The sequence below is a fragment of the Geospiza fortis genome, unplaced genomic scaffold (assembly GCF_000277835.1).
Source record: "Geospiza fortis unplaced genomic scaffold, GeoFor_1.0 scaffold16, whole genome shotgun sequence".
In the NCBI taxonomy this organism is placed as follows: Eukaryota; Metazoa; Chordata; class Aves; order Passeriformes; family Thraupidae; genus Geospiza; species Geospiza fortis.
Window position 1 is genome coordinate 13,587,602 of NW_005054302.1, and position 21,850 is coordinate 13,609,451.

At 38.9% G+C, this 21,850-nt stretch overlaps 1 protein-coding gene across 3 annotated transcripts in view; it reads right to left on the reverse strand.

Moving 5' to 3' along the window:
- The window catches only part of DLG2 (discs large MAGUK scaffold protein 2), a 911,187-nt gene that overhangs the window by 50,002 nt on the left and 839,335 nt on the right, over positions 1-21,850 (reverse strand). For all 3 annotated transcript variants that reach the window (XM_031066024.1, XM_031066022.1, XM_031066023.1), the window contains one exon: positions 570-746. In XM_031066024.1, coding sequence (XP_030921884.1) covers positions 570-746 — 177 coding nt within the window. The remainder of the gene's footprint in view (positions 1-569; positions 747-21,850) is intronic.

Below are 21,850 nucleotides of genomic sequence, written 5' to 3' on the forward strand. Positions count from 1 at the left end.
AGTTTCCAGGGAGGCAGAGATTAAATTAACAGACTTTGAAGCCAAAGATGACCATTATATAATTTAGCTCCATATTTCACATCACACAGGCTGAGAAGTTTAATGCTATTACCCTCTCAAAAGAAAGACATACAGTCTTGATTTGAAAATGTCAACCCATTCATTACATCCTTCAGCAGTTTGATGCAATGGCTAATCACCCTGACATTAAAACATGTGATCCACTTCAAATTCAGAGTGAATTCCCACACTCGGGTTCTGGTTATTCCTTTTTTTTTGCTAAAGCTCTTTAGTAGATGGCGATCTCTCCTTCTTTTCCCCTTTCTTTATGAAGTTACTAGTAATTGAATCACCTTCTGAGTTTCTTTTCAGTATAGATATAAACAGCCTGAATGGTTTAAATCTCACAGCAAAAACTGTGTCTTCCAACTCTTGAAATACCTGTAGGATTTTCCTTTACTGCCCCCAGTTTTTCAGTAGATTGATGTACCCCATCTTTGCAGAAAAAGAAAAAAAGAAATATTTTGAGATAATGGCCAAGGAGGTAAGAAGGAGGAGGCAGCACTTACCTCCTCTTGCTGGGTATAACTCCCATCTCCTCACTGTCCCCCTCCAGAGTGACCCTCCTCGCCTGCCACCATTCATCATCGGAGGCGTTGATGACGTGAAGGATATCTCCATACTTGAAACTCAGTCCTTGGCTTGGGAGGCCACTGTCTTTGCTCTTGTCATAGTCAAACATGGCTCTGTTAAAGCAAATAAAGATATGAAGGCAGGTGATTATATCAGTCTGGGTACATTCACTTCCAAGCAATTAATCACATCTTATGTCACAGGTAACCTTTTCCAAGGGGAAAGGTCCTACTCAGAGGAAAACTCTTTCCACTGTGAAGTTAGTCCTTCCAGAAGCCTTTTTTATTTTTCCTGTAAGAGAAAGTGAATGGTAAAATCTGATACCAATTTTCAGCCTATGCTTTCCAGTCCTATGCCTGGCACCTGCACCAGAGTCACTTCAGTTGACCCTCAACAGCGTCCTATGCCTGGCACCTGTATCCCTCTTTCTGAGAGTAAGACCCTGCACACGAATCCCAGCAAGTACAGTTCACTCACTGGAGTTACCTAGCTAAAAATCCAGATCTTGGCTTTGTACACAAAAAAATACTTGGGAATATTTTTCACATGTAAAATATTGTTTAAAGATCATACCTGTCAAGAACTGATGTTTATTTCCTATAGGGAAAATAATATGATCATAATCCTGGCTGCAGAAGTGTTACATCAGTTAAATCCCAAGAAGTGTCTAATAATTCCTACTCTTTCATTGTCAGAAAGAAAGCCATGGCAATCTTTTCACTGGTAAATAAACATTTTTGTGAGAAGGATTTGATGTAATTAATTGATGTAATTAATTGTATTTTAGTGTAATTGCAAAGAATGATTGTAGCAATTTTATGGGTAGATATAAACCACTCAAAGCTACTTCTCATACAGTGGAGAACTTTAAAATAAGTTATCAAAATTGTGACTATGCAACCAAAATAATTTAAAGCTATCATATGCACCAACTGTGCATGGCAAATCTGGTTCAGGAGGAGGGAAAATGCTACTTGAAATATGGCTTCTTTTAAAGAGTTTAAAGTCATGTACTAACATCTTCAGAAATGCCCAGATAATTCCCTTTGAGGATGAAGACTGCTGAATTTTACATAATCCATAAGCTTACTTATGCTTGTTCCTTTTTTGGTAAATGTTCTTGGAATGCAAGTCCCCTTTGGAAAAATTTAATGGCTTAGCAGTGGAAAAGTTATTTTAAAAACCTGACTAACCTGACTTATTAAATATTTTCATTCATAAAGGACTCTTACTGATACTAGGTCATCTGCTGCTTCTCAAGTACAGCCTCCTGTGAGGACATCTGATGCAGAAGCTCATAAATCCAGAAGCAGTTAAGTGTCATTAGACACCTCTTCTTAACCAAGTGATCGCACCAGATGCCTGGAATTGGCAGTGCATATACAAACAGGCACACAACACATTATCCTGTGGGCATTGCCCTTGGCAGCAGGCAGTGGTCAGTTTTACCAACGTATTGAACAGTCTTAAAATTCACTGATTAATTGTGCACCTTGCCATGGAAGCTGCTCAAGAGCTCAAAACCCCTAACCAGACAGTTGGCCACACTGGATACTGGGCAGACATTATACAATCCCAATTCCAGGCGTAATTAAGTCACTCAAAACAAGGGACAATATCTTCAGTTACAGCGAATAAGCAAGACTCTCACATCCCTGATGCAAAACATTCCCTGATGCCAAACTGGAAATGCTCCATATTCAGCTAGTTCTAAAATGAAGGTTGTGTTTCAAAAGTTAAGGAGTAGAAAGTAGGACAATATTCTTTGTCCTTGACCAGACATTTGCACCTCAGAGCCCACATATTGACTTAAAATGAGTCTGTCATCGTGCTGGCTGATGTTAACAATGAATGCAGATGGCAATGTTTGCCTCTGACTCGCTTTGATTGGAGTAATCATGTGCATTGCTAATTAAAATGAGATTACAGATCTCAGACAAGAGACTTTTTGAGCACACTTTTCATTGAACGAAAGATTTTGTGGCTGATGCTCTACAGATGTTGATTACTCCATTAGCAAATGAAAATTACATGAGAGCTGACTTCAGTGATCTTTCCTAAACATTTCAAATTAAGAGCCAGGTCTTGGTAACAGCTGTATTTAAGCTTACACCTTTGATAACATTTCTGGCTCTGTAATACATACTTTTGCTGGTTGGCTGTTGGCCTAGCTATAAAGTATGTGGAGATCTTTACTCCAGGCATTGTTGACTACTTTGGGCTATGGAGAGACCTGGGCACACTCATCCTCACCACTCAGGCTAAGAGGGCAGTTTGGATTGCAAAATCTAGTCCCTTTAAGAGACTGACATGTCATTTCTAATTTTCTACCTGATGAACACCACACAGTTCTGCACTATTTTTGCTTGGTTTTGAAGATGTATATAAAAATAACACCTCTGCATCTGTTGAGTGTCAACTGAAGTGACACAAAATGAATGCAGCCAGACCTCTTGTTTGGTAAAGGAACTGGGCAGAATAGACAGAAAAAGATGCCTTTTCTTCTTTGCCCTTTCATGTTTTTAGACAATGACATCCAAGTCTTACAGGATACCATCTGCAAGCACTGAAACTTTCATCAGAGTCAAGGTGAGCTCTCAGCAAAGTCTAGCTGTTTTGTGCAAGCTTCTTCACCAGAATAACACAGTAAGAGGTATGTTAGATACTTTAGATAGGTCCTGTCATGCCAGGGAGAATATCAGAAGAAGAGTTAAAAAGCAGTAGCACCTTTGCTGAATATTATGAGTTGAGAGGAAGACATAAGGAATACATCCAACAAGAAACCCACCCTTGCACAGAGCACCTAACAGCCCTCTCTGAGAGATGAGCACCATCATTTCAGCTAGAGGAAGATCAGCACCATCATTTCAGCTAGAAAAGGATCAGCACAACCAGGACCAGACAAGTACTCTTCCAAAATGATATGTTTAATAGAAACAAGGTTATTCAAATCATCCAGAGGGTCTAAACCAAGAAGACATGTCACAGTGCCTCTCTCTCTGTGATGAAGTACAGGTATCTCCCCAAAACACAAGCACAATATTGCAGATAGTGGAGGGGCTGCTCAGCAAAGTTAGTGAGCTTTCTGAACTTGCTAATATGACTACATGCTTTCATCTGGCTGAGGCTGCCTATTCGTGGGTTGCCTGGGCAGTTCTTCAGAGCACTGAGCTGTAAATAATTTTTAGTGTCTTTTACTGCAGTATTAAAGAATAATAATCTCAATAACCTTATAACATTTTAATGACATTTATCTAACAGTCTTGAACACTAACAGCTCATTCTTTTCTTCACAACTTGTAAAAGTGCATCTTAAAGCACTGTTCTTTCAGGTGTTTTATATTCTCAGTTAGCTACTTGCATCCACTGTTAAGCCTTTTTTTTGCATCTTATAGGACAAAACCAAGAGCTTTCTCTGTGTCAGTAAAGCTTTTTTTCCAAGTTAGCTGACTTGGTCTACTTTTGAATTGGGGTAATCAATATTTTATAACAAAGGAAATCAGTTTGAATTATTTAACTTCCACTTTAGAGCTGTCACCAATATTGTGATCACACCAGAATCAGAAAACTCCTGTTCAGTATCTTCTAGACAGTGTATTTCACAAACAGGACCCTGGGTTACACAGGATAGAGAATGGATTTTGAAGTTACAAATACAGTAAACCCAGCGACTACTATGAGATGTGGATAAAATACTGGAATAGAGAACAGAGCTTGCTACTAACCAGTTTAACAGATGTGGTGAAATCATTATTTGGTCAGCTTAGTTCCCTTATTAGAAAAACAGCAACAGAAATTGGTGTATCAAAAGCATCAGGTATATGCACCAAAGTTACATTAACACTTGTTATTTTTTTTCTCAGTTCTCAGTTCTTGCCTTAGTTTAAGGAAAACTGTTTAATATCTTGAAAGTGAAAAGTGTCATTCAAATGCCATTACTGCCATGAAAGGCTTGGTGAAAGCCTCATGTTTATAGAAAATAAAGTCCTGAGAAGCGAAGCAGGAGGTGCAAACATTTAGAAGAAGCTGGCTAGCACAAATATTTAAGAATATGTGAGGCTTACTTCCCTGATATTATCCAGACTTCAGAAGCGATCACTACACTAGACTAATCCCAGCAGCAATTTGGACAGAACCTAACAGGTTTTATTTTTGTGCTTGGGTGCTTCTTAATCATTTTTAGGCAGCCACATCACCGTAAAACATGAGACAAGCATTTCACAACAGCATTGAAATTATTGCTAAAAAATGGTTTGAAATTAAAATACTGACTTCACCAAGCTGTAATATACTGCCTAACATGCAGTGAGGTGTCTACATGGTATGAAAGCCACCAGAACTGGGGTATCTTTCTTTTCTTCCACTTAGCATAAATACTTCATTATTTGAGGCATTTTCAAAGCTAAGCTGCCTTGTGCAGTAAATTTCTATTCCTAATGTCACCTATTCTTGCAGCTAGAAGAATAAATGTTTGACAAAGAAAATATATTGCCAGTAACAAAATAGAAAATAAATTCCTAGTGCAATCTCATATATTACAATCTATTGACATCCATGATGTTATATTGTCACCAGCATTTGTAACATGAAAAAACAGAGTACAGAAAGACTAAGTGATCTTGCTAAGGCCTTAGCAGAAAAGGGAATTTAACAGAGAAACCTCTTAGCATCCTCAGCTAATGCTGTAAACACCACTGTTAGTAGTCTTCATAATCTTCCTGACAAAGCAAGGGATATACCTGCATTTACAATACAGGAATATATTTTACTGAATGCTTCTATATGTTCAGTGCAAAACCCCAAAATCTTCCTCTCCTGTATCAATGGCCAGTAATTTCGTACAGTTCAGGTGGCAGCTCTATTTGCATCTCTGAAATTACTTTCTTCTGGCACAGATGGGAGTTTGCACATAAATTTACAGATGCTCTTTGCTATTCACTTGATTATGAAACGACAACAACATTTAGCAAGAGAGATTTTCACCTGCTGTAAATAGTCCTAACTCTCCTGTGATCTGCCAGCATATCTGCATATGCACCACTAAAGGATATTTCTCTCTTCTCTGAAAATTTATTGAACAGGGATTCTCAGACATCAGATTTTATAGCATCATCCTAAGGGACATATATGTTATTCTCCTCTTTCACCACATCTATCCTACCCCCTGCCCTATTCTTTTTTTACAGATGGGGAAATCCAGTGCAGAGAGGTTTAATCATTTGCCTGGTTTTAGACAGCAGCTCAGCATCATAGACAGAATCAGACCCCAAGCTTCATAGCTGTCTTTTCTGCACTCAGTAATAAATGCATTTCCACCCACTTGCAGGCTCAGCTTGAAGAAAAAATTAGAAGAAGATGAAAGAAATGCTAATGTAATTCATTGCTATAGCTACAACAGCGAGCACAGCAGCTCTCTGACCGAAGCAGCCATTGCAAGGCAATTAAGATGCTATTAAAAGGGTTAAGTTTTCACATACTGGCTAACCAATAAAGACTTTCAGCTTCTCCTCCCTGCTCTGTTTCCATCTGGAGAGGCTGAACTGGTAAATCCTATGTGGAGAGCATCCAAAAATGTTTCTCCCTCCTTGGGAGGTTTGGGAAGCTCTGAGATGCTGCTTGCTGAGACTGGAGGCTGCTGCAACAGCCCCTGTGCAAAAGATAATTGTCATACATTGTCACCTCTGCTGAGAGGGTGGAAGGGGGGACTGTTGGGAAGAACAGCTTTTATTAGAAGTATACTACAATAATGTAGTTTTAACAAAATATGTCTGAATGTTTGACTCGTCACTCATAGATACCATGATTCCTGCTTTTTCCATTTCTTTGCCTTATTTTTCTTTAACTTTTTTTACTTTTATTCCCCTCCCCCTGCCTTTATTTTCTTTTTTGCTTTCTTCTTTTTTTCTCCTATCTTAATGATGTTGTGACTCTTCATGAAGCCCATCCCCTCAACCTTGTCAGGCTGAGAGGGACAGTACTGGCATTTTGGGTTACCAAAATCAGTCATGACAGTGCAGCAGTACAACACGGTTGCCAGGTTCCCTTTGGATGTTAGCACTGCTCAGGGCCCATTACCAGCAACAGTTTGGATGCACATAAGGTTGGCAGGGGCTGTGTCCAGCTGTGGACCCCCAGCAGAAGGATGTAGACCTGCTGGAGTGAGTCCAGAGGAGGTCACAAAGATAATCAGAGATCTGGGGCACCTCTGCTATGAACACAGGCTGAGAAAATTGTGGCTGCTCAGCCTGGAGAAGGCTCCAAGGAGACTATTATGATCTTCCACCACCTTAGAGACTACAAGTAAGCTGGAGAGGGACTTTTTACAAGGGCATGTAGTAACAGGATAAGGAGGATAAGGAGAAATGCCTTTAAATTAGCAAGAGGGTAGGTTTAGGCCCAGAGCCATGGGGCATGCTCCCAGTCAATGTGCAGTTCAGGGTGTTAGCATAGCTGCTCCTAAGGCACCTCCACTGCAGCAAATCCCAATGCACATTTGCATGCACGCCTTTTCCACTTGCTATCATATTACTTTACTTCATTCAGCAATTTCCCCATTCAGTCCAAGTAATTCTTTATTCTTTTCCTCCTAGTGGGAATTTGGCAGAGAGTTATGTCATGGATCTCAATGAAAAAGAGGATTTGAGACAGCAGCAGTTAGTTCCAGAAAAATTTCACGAAGAAGAGGGATATATTTTCTTTATGATGTTTATCAGGAAAGAGGACTGCCATTTGTCCTTGGGGAATATTCTGCTCATTTTGGAGATCCAAGCATGATGCTTAATGTCAGCTCTTATGAGCCAATCTCTATGTTGCCGACAGGCTTTTTTTCAGTTCTTAGCAAGTGCTCATATTCTGTGCAGGAAAGGGGTTCTTCAAAATTTGTACAGATAAGTCAACATTTTCAGAAGTATCAAACCAACATGTTGCACTTTCATAATCTTGCTACGCAACAGCATACAATGTACTATGTTAGAAGCAAAATATCTCACAGTGAGCAGGGACTGACACTTCAGTCTTTCAGTTGTGGACATGGACAGAAATAATATTACTCCCAGGTTTGCCTGGCTTTAACCCCTCCCAGCAGGATTTTTAAGGTGGCTTGAGAAAGTGGAATTCCTTCATGCTTTGTCTTGTGCCGGCACAAGGGGAATTCCTTTCAAGGAACATACTTTTTGTTTCTTTGGCATTTTTCAGGGCATAAGAGACCCAAATAGAATTTCCTCCTTCTGCTTGCAAACATCTGAAACCAAGCTGTGAGCATATGCTTACCTTACCATAATTTACTGACTAGGAAAATCTGGCAGCTAGTTTCATCTGTGGTAAACAGAAGCTTTTAAATACATCTGCACTGGACTCAATGTAGTCCAGATCCTCAGCTTTGAGGTTTGCTTTAAAACGGGGAGATCACCTTGGATCTGAACAGATTAAATTAGCCTTAGGCTATTTTGATATACTCCAGAGGAGATCTGTAGTTGATTCTGGAAGGCTTCTTCAGCACCCTTGAGTTTGTGGCTGAAATTTCACAATAAACCCCAAACTTGTGCATGAGATGCAGATTTCACAGCAAACTCAAAACATATGCCAGGTTTGTATTTAGCAGTTTCTTCTAAAGAAATGAGATAATTTTTGACTGACTTTGACCTGGCCTGTGCATTATGCACCAAAATGATGTGAAATCTGTTTTATTATTTGGTTAAATTTTTTCCTCCCCATACAGACTAGGTGAAGCTGCTGCTTGACTGCATCTCTTGTTTCTCTCTGAGGCATCAAGTGCAGTTTCTCAACACAGATTTTTGTATTGTGACATTATGCATATCCAGAAAGGAAATGTGGCTGGATGTCAAATCAGGGATACTCTAAAACTACTGAGTAATTCACCTGAAATTGCAACCTGTGGGTTGCATGGATTGACACAGGAGCCAAAAAGTCATTCTCTCTTGTAGTAACTTATTTGCTGTCTGAGAATATTAATTTAGGGATTTTTTTCCCCCAGGAAAAAATAAAGTAAAGTAAAATAAAATAAAACATAAAATAAAATCAGGTGTTTCTTTCAAAGACAATTAAGCTGAAAGGGAAAATTGTAACTCTGTTAGCACAGCCTGTATCTCCCTGCACCCAAATGTGTCTTCCTACCAATAGAGAATACACTGCAAAAAAACACTGGATTTGGATATTTTTTAGTAATTGGTCTGCAGTAGTTCTAACTATTGCAAGAGAACTTGAAGATCTGCTTTGGGTAGTTGGGCTTTTTTAGGTTCTTTTCTCAGATACCCTCTAACTTGCATTTGCTTTCTCTTAGACCTAATCATGACCCGAGTCTGTTCGCAGCTTTTAAAATTCCATTGTGGCCAGGCTGCCCACATAATTAATTGTGCTTCCACTGGCTTATAATCAAAAGGAAATTTTCAGCACACAAAAAGAACCCCACTGGTAACATAATTATTGTTACCAGTCAGATATATAATGGTTTCTTCTTTTTTTTTTTTTTGGGAAAAGGATATTGGACATTTGCAGAAGTTAAGTAAGACAAAGCCTTCCTATGAAAAAATGATCCACATTTATGATTTGTACAATTTGAACATAATGATGACAGAAAGACTTGTAAGAGATGGACTAAGCACAATGCCTCTACTACTAGAAAACACCCCACCAGCCACAATTCAGATAATTTTGTCAGCAAAATGGATTATTTTTTTTTCTTTTCTCCTGATACATCAATATTGGAGCCTTGTCAATCTGAATATTCTGACTTACTTCTGTTATAAGAGCTGAGGAACTCTACAGACTTTTTGATCATGGAGGTGCTCGTAACATAATGAATCATAATATATCATAATAATTTGTTAATATTATAATAAATCTGTTTATACTCCAGCCTTTGGAAACTGCTATTGGAAAAAAGATTGTTCTCTAGCTGTGAAAAAGTGCAGACAAGCAAAACTCAGAGAAAGTATTAATGAGATAGAACATTGGGTGCACTGAGGAGAGAGGGCATTATGGAAAGAAAAGTCAAGATATTTGTTTGCAACAGCTCTTTCTCACTAATGGTTTCTGCTTGGCCTTAAGGCTGTCCTTTGACAGTGAAAGAGTCACGATTTGGATTTCTATTGTTATTGTGTTGACTGAGTAGGTTCTGCTGAGATAATGAGAAACCCCATTCAAACAGGAGCTATACTGTAGAAAACCACTGAAAATTATTATGGAAATCAATTATCCTGCCTAATGTGGAGAAATGTACTAAATCCATAAACTCTGCTGAATGCAACTGTTTGAGAAATCATGAAAACCTTTTGTGTCTAGGTCAAAACTTGAGGAACTCATTATGAGTTTAATCAATTAGCAGGAGGAGGTTGCCTATAGAATGAGTCCTTTCTTTGGGTTTCAGCATAGACTTCAACTGGAAGCAATGTAATTAATTTCTGCGTTTAACTTTGTCTCTTTTAAAGGATGACTTTTGAAGAAGAGTAATTTTGCAGCAGTCCAAATGCAATTGAAATCTAAAGATGAATTTTTATGGTACAAAGGTCAGATGTCTCTACATAACTTCTGCTTCATGAGGCCAAACATGAAATCTCTAAAGATGTCAGATTTTTACGGTGGAACTCTAGAAAAATCAATGCCACAGGCCTGAGGTGAACTCAACTGAAATTGTTTAAACTGTAACAGAAGTAACAGAGAAAGTTTCCTGGAAGAGCAGCAAATATGAGATGTTTTATTTGGTCAACCAATTTGATTTGGTCAACCAGTAGATTCCTTGAGCTTCTGTCTGTCAACACTTACCAAAAAGAGATTTATCCTGTGAAGTTTTATTCTGTGATTGGGTAGAATGTTTTCTAGTAGATGATATTTTCTATAAATCTCCATCTTCTTGAGTCAAATGAATAATTCAACACCAGTTTTCACTAGTGTATGATCTTCACAGAAAAAAAGCTTGAAAATAAGATGCCAGAATATTCAAAAGCAGAAACAAACAAAAATTAAAAATTAAAATAATGGTCTTTGGTGTCACCTCATCAGTGTCAAAACAATGTGACTGTTACTTCTTCTTAATTATTAGATTTGTTGGTCTCACTGTGTGTCTGGCTGTCAATTTTCTTTAGAAATGTACTCTGACTATAAAAGTGCTGATTGATCACCATTACCCAAAACATTTAACAACAGCAATATCTATTTTAACATTTTTGAAACTAAGCTGCAAGAGGACGACACTAAAATTCTTCTGTCTGTGAAACAAAAAATTAGGTTTGTTTTCCCACAACTCCCTGCACACTGCACCCAGTTCCTTGCAATTCCTCATTCACTCCATTGCATTATCCACACCTTCCTCCCTGGGAGCCCGGGCTCACATGTGCTCAAAAGCAGGATTAAAGGTAACATCAGAAGTTCCTGCATCCCATTTTAAAGGTAAATTAAGTACATCTGAGACAGGGTTTTGTAGACTTTAATGAAGATTGGACTTTGATTTGCTAAGTCACTCTGAAAACATTACCCTAAGCAGCTTTAAGATTGACAGAATTTGCCTTAAGCTGCCCTGAGGCTGACAAGATGAAGGTCTGGTGCAGTAACTGAAGTGCTTTGGTTGCTTGCTCCTGGATGGTGCTAGGAGCTAGGAGAAACCAGGAACCAGGATAAGTTCCTGCTGCCATGAATGAAGCTCAGAGTTTTGAAGGGGTTGTCTATACTGATACTCCTCATTCTGTATGCAATTCCTGATTTTAGCAACCAAACTGGGACCTCTCCTTTTATTATCTTCATTTGAATTGAGTCTTGTGGCAATAAAAAGCCTAAAAACTTATCTTCCACGAAAACCAGATTGTTCTTTTCCCTCCCCCTGCCATTACAAATTTCTATCTATACTGGCTTAAGTTTACCTGGATTTTAAGACATTACTCTGTCCTGCAGAAAAAAAAGAACAATCACGAACCCTTACTTCCACTCAACAATTTAATTTACATGGGAAATATTCATTAAAAACTATGTTTAAAAGCTTAAGTTTAGGCAAAGTGAAGCTTTGCCTAAAGCTTCACTTTTGAAGTCAGCCATCTTTTGAGTCAGGCTCCTAAGCCAAATTTTGTTTAGCATTTGAGTAATCTGACCAATTTCAAACAGGTTACACATCCTTAAACCTAACTATGCCATGACACACTCTATGTACTAGAAAATAATTCACAGGTGCAGTTGCTTTTCTAATACGCCTCCTAGGGAAATAATTTCTATGAATTTGTTTTAAGGAAATTAACTGCACATTTCAGGATGTAAAACTCATTTTGGAACATAATAAACCACTACCATTTCCTAAGCCTGAGTCAAATGAATGTGTTGAGCCAGTTAATGTTAGATATGTGTGTGCAGGAAACACAAGACTGAGGCAAAAATGGTAAAAAATCCCAGTTTAGGTCTCTGATAGCTATAAATGAACAGTAACTCCTTCATTGGCTTATTGGTTATGCTGGCATCTTTCCTCTCTATTTAAAAAGAAGACATTGAATAGTGCCCCCTACAAAAAGTTTTGTAGCTGGGAAAGTTGTAGAAGAGATGAATTTATAAGCATGTCTTTGTGCGTCATGTTCACCATGAGCTGATCCAAAAATTTCCACATATTATTTTGCTTGCTGGCCCTGCTGAGGTGTTGGATGAGGCTTCCTTGAGAGCTGGTCAACGTCAGTGTTTAAGAAACATTTGTGCAATGCCCTCTACACCACACTTTAATTTGTGTTCAGCCCTGAACTGGTCAGGCTTTCGGACTAGATGATCCCTTTAGGTCCTTTCCAACTAAAATATTATCTTTCATTCTATTCCACTTAGTGGAAGAAAAGCCTCCAAAAGAAAAACAAACCTTTGTCCTTAACAAGGAAGATGCATGAGGTCAAGTCTTGTTTCCATTGTAGGAGTCAGGAGCAAATTCTACACTCCCAAAAAGAGAAAACATAACAAGAACTTTTATAAAAAAACAGTTCTTGATAAAACCATGTAGGTATAAGGGGCCGCATTGGAGCATGTTCACATCTGCATTATTTGGGGATCAGTTCCTCATCCATGGAGCTGCTCTGAACATTGGGAGAGGACAGAGTCTCATCAGGGGATGGTGAGCCTTGGTGCAGGCAGCACAGAGGTTCTGAAATTCTGGGAGATACTAGCAACTCACCTGGACAAGGTCCTGAGCAATTTGAAGTAATTTTGAAGCTGACCATATTTTGAGAGGGGGGTTGGACTTGCAACATCAGAATGATCTCCTTCAAACTAAATTACCTACCTATTATATCTCCAGGAGGACTGAAGTATCAAATACAGTCAAGAATTTTTAATATATATTCTGCATAAAATTATACTTTGGTCTGAGAGCATTTTCTGTAGTGGATAAGAATACTTCACTTTGCTTAAGAGTGCCTTGATGAAGGTAACTGAGGATGGTACAGAGATGCTCAAGCTGTGTACAGTTTCAGGTGATCTTCAGAATCATGCACCAACACTGCAAAAAATCTTGAATCACTTGAAGGTGGTTTGGGAACTCGAGTGTGCTGAGTGGCTGAGCCATCCTTGGGCAGTGTAGGCACTCCTGGTATGGACATGGGATTACAGTAGAGAGGGCTTTCTTTTGTTCATATTTTGGGACGACAAATTAGGTGCAATGGAGATATTCTTAGAGAAATCTAAACTCCCTGGAGAGTAATGGAGAGAGCTAAGTACCTACGGGAAAGGAATAATTCTAAGCATTTACATTAGATCAGAAAAATGGGCTGATATAGATGGTGTGAATATTTCTCTGATTTGGTGTCCAGTTTCCTAATGGTAAAATAAGAATACACAAAGAGAGTATTGTGAAGTGCTCAGAAAATGTGGTAAAGTGGCCATATTGATGGCTGTGATGGGTAAATTGAACACAAAGAGTGAAATGTTTTTGATTTCAATAGAAGCATCAATTGAAGCTACACATTTTGTCAGAAAAGCCTGAAGTATAAATTACACTGTCATTTAGCATTTGCTTATACAAAACCCATGCCATTTAAATGAATTGAGTCTTACGGAATGACAGAATAGGGACTGAAAATAAGTTCTTTTTAAAAATTATTATTATTCTGACATGCCAGGGAGTTGTGGAAAAACAAACAAGCAAGAAAGTGAACAAACAAATGTCTGTGACTGAAGAGGTGTTTTTCTTTCACTTGATGTGTACAAGACTGAAATACTCATCAACAAGTTTTTTTGCCTGGACCAATTCTTAGAATTTTTAGTATTTTGTAGCCTCATTTACAACTGTAGAAACTTCCTTTTCACTTCACTTTTTCACTTCTAACATGGAAACAGCAAGGCAATTTAGTGTGTGATTTATTTAGGGGCTGAGCAAGGTTGCTGTCTTTGGAGGAGGTTGTGGTGAACAGCGGGGAGAGGATCAGACCATATGTGCCCTGTTCCCTATAAGTTCCCTCAACATCTGCTGTTAACCAGCACCACAGAAAGGACACTTGTCACAAGAAGGACACTCAGCTAGATGCACCTTTCTTCTGAACCAGGGTATAATTGCAAGAGAAAACTGATGTTACTTTTATAGAGGAGAATAGGTACAGAAGGTGAGAAACTGAAATTGTCTGCATGACTTGCATTAGTGATGACAGGTAAAAGAATGTGGAAAATGTTCAATGTTTAAAAAAAACAAATAAAGCAATCCAGGTAGAAAAAGAAAACAAACACTAGAAATATCTGTGGGTGACAAATTATGAAAATTATGCTTAAGCAGAATCGGGTTGAACTCTTCAGTTTGCTGACAGTTTTCCCTGCATGCAGGTGATAGATCTCACCCATCAGTCAGTTGGGGAGAGTGATTCCCAGCACCATGATTGCTGCCCAGACAACCCACAGACTGCCAGACTTCCCAGGGAGCTGGGGAAACTCAGAAGTCAGGGAGGGACAATTACTGTAGAGCTGTGGAGTTTCCATGCATGTGTCAATGTTATGTTAAATGAATTTTGACCCTTGTGTCCTGCTATCAAGGGCTGTGTGTGAAGATTAATTAATATTACTTCAGCAACATGAAAGCTGTTATAGCACATAAAGTGCTGGGTTGCATTAAACAGAAATAGTGGAACTAAGAGTTCCAAGCCATGTTTGAAATGAATCTGCCTTAACTCTATAAATTGACCAAAGCACTTGGTTCTCAAGTGTGTATTCTTTAAATCATTTTAATACATAAATATCCAAACATCTTCCCTATGTTCAGCTCTACTGTTCACCACTCTGGCCTTACAGGATCAGCTTCCATTTGTTTGCTTAATATATCATCCAACTAGCAGTGCAAATCCTGTATTTTAAATAGTTTTCCTTCTGTCTCTGTCTCATTAACCTAGTATTTCCTGTCAAATATTAAGCTAATGAAATCTCTCCAGGAAAGTCGGAAATGTTTCTTTTCCACAGCTATGACGTACCCCTACAGTTCTGTCAGTAAGCTCTGACAGAAAGTGAACCAAAGCTAGTGAACCAAGCTAGTAGAAAGAGTAAGGAGACTGATTTTGTATTGCAATGAATGACTTTCATTAAAAAAATATATATAAACAAGCAAGTCAATTGTACAAGGTACAATGTGATAAAATAAAAATGAATTTTAAAACACCTTAAAAATTGACTGTATGGAACTTGATTTATATTCAAAGTGACACAGAATTCACAGAATTCACAGAATGACTAGGCTGGAGTCTGCCTTCAAGGTCAGGTCCAACACATGCCCTAACACCTCAAATAAACCATGGCACCAAGTGCCACATCCAGTCTTTTTTTGAACACATCTTATGATCTCAAAACTCTGTATCTTAAAATCCCTTTTTTGAACTAAATAGCAAGAACCTCTTTTCTTTCAAAGGGTAGATACCGGCACTATGTTCTTATCAGAAAGGCCTTTATTAAGCAAAGCCTCACTGCAGCATGCAACTGCCTCTGAGGGAAAATTTTTAAAAAATCTTCCCAGTAGCAGGATTGCTTTTGAAAATCTTTGTACCTCCCACAGCTGTAGCAACAATTTACTGCCACTAATTACCAGTTCCATTGCAGTACTGGTCTTTAGGGAGGTGGGTTGATATTTTTCATTTCCTTGCTTTGTTTTTAAGTTTGTATTGTTCCTCCCTTTTACTCAAGGCTGAGGGATCTCCTGCCTGCTGCAGTGGGGATGTCTGCACTTCCAGCCAGTCTCCAGCGTGAGCCCAAGCCCCAGGGTGGGTCCACTCCCAGTTCAGAGAGCAGCAGTCACCAGGGCAGGCCTGGCCCTGCATTGCCATGCTCTGCAGGGACACTGAGGAGAGGATGTGCCACCACAAACCCTGTCACAACCAAGGTGCAAAGCAGGCCACAGAAATGTCCTGGCCTTACAACATCACTGTCAGCATCTTTGGAAAACTCTTCTACCTCCTCAAATGCTTGTTGGCAGCTCTTCTATGATCAGCCTGAAGGAGTCCTACAGCAGGAGGTGGGCTGACAGCAAGGAGTGCCTTCCAGCTCTGAATCGCAGAGACCAGCAGCAGTCAGAGCACCACACACATCACTCCTTGGTCTTTTTGACTGGCTGCTGTAGGTATCCCAACACTCAGTGTACCTGCTGCCATGAATCTAGCTCCGGGCACCAAATTCATCTCCTGCCTTCAAGCTGGTACCTTTCAGTCAGTGAGAACTCTCTTTGGGAGTTCTGTGCCCAAAGCTGGAGACATTTTTGAGGAGCTGCAAACCTGAGTGTTTCATTACTCAGCATCCCTTACCAAGTGTCTGTCTCTCTGGGGCCCTGCCTTTGTCTTTACAAAGCAAGGATAGATGGCATTTCCTCACCATGCGGGAGGATCCTGAGGATAACTACAGTTAAGGTCTGTGCAGCATTCAGAAACTAAATACCAATTACACAGGGCATTGGGGTGTAATAAGAGAGCTGAGGAAAGAAAAGGCCATACCAATAAAGTTAAATGAATTATTTACAATCAACTACAGAATGTGTTTAAGGATGAACCCACAGAAGAGCCTTTCAGACCTGTCAAATCAATGGAAGCATCTGCACTTGATGTGTCAGTAGAAAAAGTTTAATAACAAATCAATAAAATGAATAGCAATAAATTACCAGGATGAGATTAATGACTCAAACGTGGAAATGGAAAATACTGAGCCAGTTTTTTAAAGGGAGACGACGAATAAATGAAATCTGACTTGAGAAACAGGTAGATCTACTTAACTTCCTTAGGAACACAAATCTCACTGACCATAAATATCATGTGAATTTCCAGAAAACTTACAACAGACTTCCTCACCAAAATGTCATGAAATGTATAGACTAATATAAACGAGTGGTCTGCGAGTGAAGGATTCATAAATGTTTAAAGGATACAAAGAAAGAGTTAATAAAGAATTTTCACAAGAGACTAAATCTTGTAAGTAATCTAGAAAAGGTGATGAAAAATGAGGCAATAATATTTACTAGAGACATGGAAGTATCAAGGGTAGAAAAACCAAAAATTGACTCAGAAGATTTGCAAAAAAATTATAAGATGTCCAGTGACTGGATGATAAAACACTTGCAGATACACCTGGCAATGTGCATTTGCAGCCCTGAAAACCAGCTGTGTCCTGGACTGCATCACCAGAAGTGTGACCAGAAATTTGAGGGAGGCATTCTGCCCCTCTGCTCTCATGAGACTCCACCTGGAGTGCTGCATCCAGCTCTGGGGTCTCCAGCATGAGAAGAACAAAGAGCTGTTGCAGTGAATCCAGAGGAAGCCATGAAGATGGGGAGAGACTGGGGTTCCCCTCCTGTGAGGACAGGCTGTGGCACTTGTGGCTGTCCAGCCTGGAGAAGAGAAGGGTTCAGGGAGTTGTCATTTGTGGCCTTTTAATACTTGGGCTTATAAGAAAGACGGGGACAGATTGTTTAGCAGGGCCTGTTGGAAAGAGGGCAGGGTTAGATTGGAAGAAATTTTTTATGATGAAGGTGCTGAGGTGGTGAAACATTTCTGGTTGTGTGTGGCTTTGAGTAACCTGGTGTAGTGGAAGGTCTCCTTATCCATGTCAGGGGTGTTGGAACTAGATAATCTTTAAGTTCCCTTCCAATCCAAACTATTCCATGATTCTGTGGAATTCAGTGTGAATGAATGCAAAGGGAAGCATGGGGACTATCAGTCTTCAGTCAATCTACATACTGATATACACTGGTAAGCAAACACTCCCCTCAGAAGAAGTGCTGGAGACTTCAATATTTTTCTAGGATAACATGAATTCAAGGCTTGGCATTAGTGAAAAAGGCAAATTTGTACATGCTATTTAAAAAAATTGATAAATAACTGTTATTATACCATGATACCACACACCTCTACAGACAGTCCTGATCCTTTCATCCCAAAGAAGACCAAAAAAGGAACAAAAAGGCCAATAAGGGCAATTTTCTCACAGAAACAGACTACACAGACTAAGCCTCCTCAGCTTTAAAAGAGATGACCAAGAAAAAAGAATAATAAAATTAATGAAATTACATGTGTCAAGAAAGAAGGAATAGGGAACACTTGTTCCCAAGAAATGGAGGCAAGTGTAATTTAGCCACAAACAGATGATATACAGTATGCAATTCACAAGTAGGTGTTGTGGACTCTGAAAACTTAAATAGGTCTAAAAAAATCTTCCAAGGAAGAGAAAAATCCATCAAGAGCTATTTTAATAGTTGCAAATGATCTGCTATCAGATGCTATTTGAAGCAGAACAATAGTTGGGAAAGATCTTTGGGGTCCACCTGAGTGTGGTGATCATGTTTGCTTTCACACATTCACCCTACAGCACCAGGGCTTGTGTTTGAGATGTAGACCTCGAATCAGCTGTTGTTTGGCTTGTGACAACCTGCATGAAAGACAACTTTTTTGTTTATATCCTGCCTTATTTGTTGAATCCAGTAAGGAATTCAAGCTGAAAGCCCATTTGTACAAATGTGATACGGCTGCCCATAGGCAGCCAAGATCCACTCCTAGGGACAGTAATTTTCTTCAGGCTATGCAAGTCATCGTCAATATATCTGTTTCTTCACCTAGCTGTTACTTCAGAGAAAGCTTAGAGATACGAGAAATGCTAATTGAGAGGTAGATACAACTATTTTTATGTTATTATCAAAACACTTATTTCATACTATGTCCTTCCTTTTTTCTTGCCTCTGGTGTTTAGGTTTAAAGGGATGAGTTTTTTATCTAAAAGTCCTGGCACAGTTACTAAGAATTTTAAATGAAATCAGTTTAAATAATTTTATTGAATATTATTTTGAGTAATCTTTTGGAATTACACTCTCAAGTAGTGTTTCACGATTAGCTACCTCATCTAGCTGAAGATGTCCCTGCTCATTGCAGGGCGATTGAACCGGATGACCTTTAAAGGTCCCTTCCAACCCAAGTTATTCTGTGGTTCCATGATTACACTGAATGAAAGGATTGAAAACACCCCCCAGACTTAAGAGCACTGAATACTCCTAAAAACACAAATGCTATGGACTAATTCAGTGTTTCAAAGCAAAACTAAATTTTGCTTGGTTGTTACACAATTTTACTGGCACAAGACTTGGAGCCTACAATAATTAAAACAACCTACATAAATATGGCTCAGTTTACAAGATTGTGGATGTATGCATATCTTTCTAACCCACCACAGCAATATTAGGATTGTAAACAAATTGTTAAATACATCTAATGTCCTCATACAGTATCCTACTTCTTTTTGCAGTTAATCCAAGTATTCCTCATTTTCAGAGAAATTCTCACAGTACAAAACTAGGTTCCTTTGCCTTTGGGTAAAGATATGAGCAGAAGACAAATTTCCCAAAAACTGTTTTTCAAACCTTATGAAAAAAGTTTCTTTTCTAGGGATAAGAAAGCATTATAATTGGATGTTAATAAATGCTGCAGCAACAACATCTAAAGAAATGTTCTAAGGAATATTTTCCTCTGCTTACACTTCATTATAAACTAAATAAGAGAAACATCATCATAATGTTCATGCAAAAAAATGACTTGGAGAAAAAAATGCCTTGTATGCCCTAAAGATATCTTTGTTCTTGTCTCTCTATAAATGATTGACAGGGTGAAAAATGAAGTAATTAACTTCTAGCTGACAGAAAACAGTAACATGGGTCTGTAATGATGGCGCCCATGAGTGGCATAGTGTCCTACTTATCTGCATTTTAAAGCAACAGCTGCTGGATCTTTTGCAATGTCTGCAGAATTTTAAAGAGAAGCAAAATTAGAAACAACAGTACATCTTTACTATAAATGTCACAAAACTGATCCTCACAAGACAGAGATTGAACAGAATGTGTTGGACATATGTGAAATAATTATACTGGAGGGAAGAAAGTAGCTCTTATAACTCTTGACATCTCTGTAAAATTACCCTGACGTTTCTGAATCAACATAACACATGTATGGCTTCACTGTCTACCAAATTTCCTCTAGACTGAGACAGTTGTCTTGAAGATCTTCTTGAATCAGGAAACTTTGTAAAAATACGTTAATTATAAAAGGGTGCAGATGCCTTATTGCTAGACTGCATTTGCACAGCTAGACATATCTGCACCAGAGAGGGCTCAGTATTGACAATCAGTTTGCAACCTCAGTGTCCAAGGTCAGTGCCCTCTTGCACAAACCACCCACACAGCTCAGCACTGGGCTCAGGACTGCTTTGAGCCCACCACAACCTTTGGCCCTGAGGTATGATCAGTTAATGACTGTGGTGCTCCTCTTCTGAAAAGTGGCTGAAGTAATGGATGCAGAAGGTTGTAGCCTTACAAACCATGTTGTACAGCATGACAGCAGAATAGTGCTGCTGATGTCCTAAACAAGTGGCATGAGGGTGTATAGGCATCTCCTAGACTAAAAGTCTGTGAGATTGTGTCTTACAGAGGGATCCAATCAAAAGGGATTTAGCCTCTAAGGAAACCAGTTAGTTTGCTCCAAAAGAGGAGTTGGGAGTAAGCAAGCAGTGCAGTGTGAGCAATCAAGGCTCTGGGTACAAAGTGGTGTGCAAGATTATCTGGCTTCTATAGTCATACCCAAAGAATTGTACCACAGAAACATATTTTTAGAAACAAGATCATTTTGTTGGTGAGGAAAAGCCATATCTAACACATCATATTGCAGCAGGTGGAAATCCTCTTTTGGAGTGAAATGAACTCATTCACATGAATGTGGCTCACAAATTAACTATGATACTTTCTTTGCTAATCATTGATAGCATCTTTAAAATGGCCCCCTAGTTTAAGGGCTTCTTAAAAAGAAAATGCCAGTTCCAGCAATGTGAAATTCCAGGCTGGCATGTGATTTATTTTAGCTATGGCTATGACTGGGATTGCAATTGCTTTGGACTTACTTGATGGTTGCTATTCAGAAAGCTTCAGATGATCCTGAAAATTAGGACCATATCTAATCTCACCTCTTTCATAGTCATCATAGTCGCCTGAAGTACAGTAAGGCAAAAGGTATTGAATGCAGTCTATGATAAAACTTATGGACACTGAAAGGTTACTGAAAGCTGACAGTAAGATTCAGACCATTTTTCAGACCAAGATTCATGATCATTTTTATGCCTAAAATGAACATGATGGATTTTAAGCACCACAGCCCTACTGCAAAATTTAGCATTTCTACTCCCTTCAGTGGACCAGGTATTTTAGACTACATTTACCCTCACAAATTCATGAGAAGCTGAATGTCTCTTTCTCTCACTTAAACACTTAATGGAATTCACATTAAGGCAGGGAAACATCCAGACTGCATTTAACCCTATATTTAAATCTTACTGTAATTTACACACACCTAATATATACAAAAGTGAATGCAGAAAGACTCAACAGGAGAGGTCATTCCTATTCAACACATACATGATATTTAGGAGAGATCATTCCCATTCAACACAGACATGATATTTACCTTTTTGTAGTAGTCTAGTGGTTTGACACTTACTTGAACATGAGAAATTCAATATTTTGCTACACAATTGACTGAGGAAGTGGGAGACATAAATGCAGTTTCCTTAGCACACTGATGGGATACAAATCTAGAACTCTCTCATCTCCATAAGGTGTCTTAAACACCAGGTAACCATTTTTGGAATGCATATTTTTCACATATTCCCTTGAAAAAGCACAGTGACTGAGGGGGCAGGATGGTGAAAGTTTGGGAGAAAGAATCTGGTGGTGACCCCTAGGCTGGAGTCTGAGGAATGCAGGGGT